The sequence below is a fragment of the Carassius carassius genome, chromosome 9 (genome assembly GCF_963082965.1).
Source record: "Carassius carassius chromosome 9, fCarCar2.1, whole genome shotgun sequence".
In the NCBI taxonomy this organism is placed as follows: Eukaryota; Metazoa; Chordata; class Actinopteri; order Cypriniformes; family Cyprinidae; genus Carassius; species Carassius carassius.
The window spans coordinates 35233519-35238923 of NC_081763.1; the positions used below are offsets into that span (position 1 = coordinate 35233519).

Genomic DNA, 5405 nt, shown 5'->3' on the forward strand with positions numbered 1-5405 from the left:
AAATTTATATATATATATATATATATATATATCATATATATATATATTTCAAGAGAAAACAGGATTAATAATATTATATATGGCCAAGATGGTGTACTGTAGTTTAAGGCATTTTATTAGGTCCAGGATCTCGGTTGAGTTTAAATATTATAAAGAGATGCAGGATTTGGATAGCTTTGTATTGCAGTGGTGTTTTAATGAGTTTTTTTTTTGTACTGTGTTTGTGGTTTAATTTTTAGTCTTTTATTGTATTGATTGGTTTTGTGATAATGGTTTGATTTTTATTTATTTATTTATTTATTTTGATTTAATAAAAGTATGGGTTAAAAATCATCTCTCTTTCTCTCTCTCTCACTTACAGGAGACTATTATCAAGCAAATCAGTATATCTCAGATTACACAACTGCAGAATAACAGTGGGATAAAATACATTCACGATAGCATTGTGCTGGCAACATTACTTTACGATCAAGTTTTCACTCTTACTTATTCATTTACACTCTTAAATACACAGTCACACAATGAATATGAATAATAATTTTTTTTTCAGGGAGAAATGCATACTGCATATTGCATATTCAATGTATATATCCCTGCTAAAATAAAATAATAATAATAATAAAAACAATAGGAACCGTCCCAGAAATTCGAATGGTTTCCACTACAAATACCATTAGAAACATCCCAAAGCATCAGCAGTCAGAGGGAAAGTAATCAAAGGTTTGCGCATCACCACTCGCCGCTTCACTCCGGTCCAGCGGGGGGCGCTAAAACACCAACGCTTCTTCACCAAACAACATTAAACCACAGAAGAAGAAGATGAGTTTCCTCTCGATGCTGTTTTAATAAAAACTGTTAGAAATGCACCTTCTGTTAATAGAAAAATAGAGTTTTTGAATCAGGTCAATAAATACTTGTAATATTCCCATTCTCACAGTCGTGACTAAGTTTTGTAATAAACAGGAATATCTGGAGGACTACCATCTGAACTGAGATCTGCTGCTGTGGAGATGGAGTTTATGAAAGACATCAGTGAACTGGAAACCTGGAGAATAAAACAAGAGGAACCAGAAACATTGAGAAAAACACACAAGGAACCAGAACCCTTGATAATTAAACAGGAGGAAACAGAAACCTGGAGAATTAAGGAGGAGGAACAGGGAGGTTGGTCATTATCCTTCATTCATTTTTAATGAGTTTGTGGTACAGTAAGCTAACAAAGATTTCCTTCAGATCCTTAAAAATCTACATTCCTTAATGTAAAACATAAGGGCTTAACTATCCTTAAAATGTCTTAAATCCACTTTTAAAAGTGTGAAGATATATATATTTTTTAGAATCGTAAAAGTGTTTAGCTCAGAGCTTGTGAGACACATCGGATTCACTGTTTGTACATTATTGTAATAAGTGCAACATTTTGTGGGCAAAGGTTTGTTTTCTGCTTAATAACTAATGTACATTTATGACACTGTACTTGGTGTTATGTTACCCTGGCCCAAAGAAAAAAAAATACATGTTTTACCTCTTCTGTCTGGATTTTTCTTTCTCTTTTGGACCAAAAATATATTTTCTAATGGTCTCCCATACATAGATACGTCTACAATGCCTGCTATTGCTTTCTTCGTGTCAGAAATGTGAAAAGGTCCGTTGTTCATTCATATATCTACATGAGAAAGTGATTTTGTGTTGCATAGAAGTTGATGGAGTCTTGCTAAAAATTAGATGTTTATGCATGATCATAATCTATTATGACTCATATATCATGTTTCAGTTATCATTATTGTTGTTTTTGTTATTTTATTTTTAGTGAAGATGGTTTGAAAAGGTATTAAAAAGTATTAAAAAACTATGCAGTGGGATGTTTAATGACTGAAGTAGTTTGAAGAAGCCTTCAATAGAGTTGGTAAATATCTTTTTATATTTGGGGGGTCGGGGGGGACTAGACATAGTCTCAGAAAACTATTTGCAGGAGTCTTTTGTATAAAAATTGTCTGCTTTACACTGTTACATCTGGTCTCATCAGGATTAATGAGAGTTACTGAAAATGAACCTCTTTTACTTTTATTTGCAGAGTTGATTGAAAAAAATGAGAAGAGCGAAGAATTGAGTGAAGTTGAGGAGAAAAATCATGCTGAAACTGGAGAAAAACCATTGAGTTGCTCTCAAACCAAACCGAAAGATTTGAAGAAGAGAAGAGTCATGAACTCTTTTACCTGCACTCAGTGTGGAAAGAGATTGACAAGCAAATATAAATGTGCTGTTCACATGAGAGTTCACACTGGAGAGAAACTCTTCACATGTGATCAATGCGGGAAGAGCTTCACTCAATCATCAACTCTCAAGGATCACATGAACATCCACACTGGAGAGAAACCGTACAAGTGTTCACACTGTGACAGGAGATTCAGTCAGTCAGGAATCCTGAAAACACACGAGAGGATCCACACCGGAGAGAAACCGTACACATGTGATCAGTGCGGGAAGAGTTTCAAACAAAAAGAACACCTTAAAACACACATGAGGATTCACACCGGAGAGAAACCATTCTCTTGTGATCAGTGCGGGAAGAGCTTTGGACACGCAGCTAATCTTAAGAATCATATGAACATCCACACGAGAGAGAAGCTGTACTCATGTGATCAATGTGACAAAACCTTTCTGAGGGCATCGCACGTAAAGAATCACCTGAGAGTTCATTCAAAGGAGAAACCACATTCGTGTCATTTGTGCGGACAGAGTTTTTCACATCTACATTATTTTAAAGTACATCAGAAAACACACTCTGCCGTGAGAGAAGAGTACATGTGCTTCAACTGTGAAAAGACTTTTACTTCAGCTGAACATTTGAAACGACACCAGAGGATCCACGCTGGAGAGAAACCGTACACGTGTTCACACTGTGACAAGAGATTCACTCGGTCAGGGACTCTGAAAACTCACCAGAGGATCCACTCTGGAGAGAAACCGTATCACTGCACTGCATGTGGGAAGTGTTTCAATCGTTCATCTGCTCTACACAGACATACAAAAAGCAATCACCACCAAATACTTTCATACTCTTGAAGATTTCTTTAGGTCTTGTCTCAGACCCAATCTCTCTGGTCTCGGGCTTGACGCGGACTCGAATGAGCTAGTCTCGACTACAACACTGCTGCGTCCTCACCAACTGAGACACAATAATGCATCAAGCAGTAAAACATCATCTGGATAAATCTGTCCTGACCAGACATTACAAGAGACATGACAAAGAAACATTATCTGAAGTTTCACAGTGAAGAAAGTTCATCTTCATCTTCAAAACCAGCAGATTCTACTGAGAGATTCAGATTAACTCAAAGATGGAGTTCCTCCACAGAGAACAGTGTCAGAAAGGTTTATTTTTGTACATTATTTTGCTTCATTAAATAAATATAATTGTGATTTCATATGTTCAATTGTATTAATGCATATGTGTCACTTGTAGTTTGCTTACTCTTACATGAAGGAATATAGACGATTTTTACAAACTGTTGAAGAGCCTGCAACACTTTTAAAAAAGACAGATATTTATTGTTGATTTGTTCTTAATTTTTGTTTTTATAATGACTAGTTAGTCTTCCACTTATGTGTTTAGAAAATGCCGATTCAGAATAAACTGTCATGTAGCATTGAAACTGATCTTTCTGTGCTTCTCTTGTAAGTAAGATTGAGTACCTGAACCCGGTATTAAATGATCCCTGGGACTGAATTATGAAAGACCAAAGTATTGATAAGTTCTGATATTATCGGTTGTTTTCGCTACTGGAGAAATGAAGGAAATACACTTACAATGTATTATTACTACATAACTGTTATCAAGCTAACTGTGTCTTACCAACCATTTTTATATGGGATAATAAAGCAATATATTAGAGAAAATGGTTTGCTCATGACATCATAAAAGTGAAGCTACTGAACTGCCATATTGCTATTCCCCAGTATCCCCATACATCATACTGGATTAATAGGAAATATTTCTGTCTCTCTCTTGTCCAAGTATGTGTGTTCTTTTTTTCTTGTACATGCCACTTCATAAAAATCAGGTCTACTGTTATAAAGACAAAAAAAAATTACACAAGCATCTTCTCCATGAAACCTCCATCCCCTTGCCATCCCGTTTAGATTAATAAGGTTGTGTATTATGTAAAACGTATCATGCTAACAAAATATAAAAGTTCTATAGCTATTATAAATTACAAGTTAAATTAAAGCAATTATTGGCCAATCAGAACTCAATTTTGTAAAAGGCTGCTCACGATCGCAAGTAAAATGGTTCAAATGTGACTTGGAAAGGGTTTTAAGTAGACAACAAAGTATGACATTTCCTTGATTAGAGTCTAAAGGCATTCCCTGACACTACATTATTTTGTTCAATATGGCCTAACAAAGGGGAATCATTTAGGTTGTTCGTCAGGAAAGTGTTTCGGATCTGTTCGCTATTTTCACTAAATCTGATCACAACGAACCCATGAAGCATGAAAAACATGAAAACTGGCATTTTCACGGGCAATATAATATCACCAGGAATCGAGCAACGTCTTTCAACTTTACTTTGACTTCGGTTTGACGTCATCTCAGCCGCATCATGTGATCCCGTAGAGGACGTAGAGGAGGTGTCCAATTCCTACCTTTTCTGATCCTGACAAATTTGATTGGTAATATAAAGTCTTTGTGTCATAGCTTAAAGCAAAATGAGATAAAAATGAGATAATAATTAGTTTGGTTGTTACTACTATTTAAGTTATGTAATTGTGTTTGCAACCAAAGAACACTGATTTTGCACAATTCTTCCTTAATACAGATAAAGGAGGCAGAATTTCATTCAATCTTTGTGTATTTTATTTACAGACACGGCTAAAAAACATTACATGTGAGAAGAGACATTACAAAATATTTTGGAAAAACATTTACATATTAGATGTGAGCATGGTGTATAATTCTAACTTGACGCCTTCACAACAATACTTGGACACATATTGGTCAAAACACAGCACACAACCACAATTATATCCAGCAAAGTCTTCAGCTCAGTCTCATGAGTGGTGTGGACCGTGCCCGATTCACAGGACCTTCCATCTCAGGTGCAGGTGTAGTGTCTGACAGTAACAATATAAAGAAATTGTGTCATATCACAACCTCTATTCCTAAAGAATCCAGATTAGCTATACACAAGGGGCAACATACACTACCCTTCAAAAGTTTGGGGTCAGTAAGATTATTAAATGTTTTTAAAAGAAGCATCTTCTGCTCACCAAGGCTGCATTTATTTGATAAAAATAATACAACCCGAATTCCGGAAAAGTTGGGACGTTTTTTAAATTTTAATAAAATGATAACTAAAGGAATTCCAAATCACATGAGCCAATATTTTATTCACAATAGAACAT

At 35.4% G+C, this 5405-nt stretch overlaps 1 protein-coding gene across 2 annotated transcripts; it reads left to right on the forward strand.

Moving 5' to 3' along the window:
• Positions 1-828: 828 nt before the first annotated feature.
• On the forward strand, positions 829-3423 carry LOC132149708 (zinc finger protein 239-like). 2 transcript variants are annotated; one of them, XM_059559118.1, is made up of 3 exons: positions 829-1164; positions 2072-2259; positions 2344-3423. In XM_059559118.1, the coding sequence occupies exons 1-3, from the start codon at positions 1011-1013 to the stop codon at positions 3061-3063; spliced, it is 1062 nt and encodes a 353-aa protein (XP_059415101.1). In that variant the 5' UTR covers positions 829-1010; the 3' UTR covers positions 3064-3423. The 2 variants fall into 2 exon arrangements, with proteins under 2 accessions (XP_059415101.1, XP_059415100.1); XM_059559117.1 differs by having other exon boundaries at positions 2072-3423.
• Positions 3424-5405: the final 1982 nt, after the last annotated feature.

Excerpts from the sequence above, each read along its gene's own strand:
- LOC132149708 (XM_059559117.1), top strand. The coding sequence starts at position 1,011 with ATGGAGTTTATGAAAGACATCAGTGAACTGGAAACCTGGAGAATAAAA. Across the intron at positions 1,165-2,071 it reads TAAGGAGGAGGAACAGGGAG|AGTTGATTGAAAAAAATGAG; the intron begins GTTGGTCATTAT and ends TTTTATTTGCAG.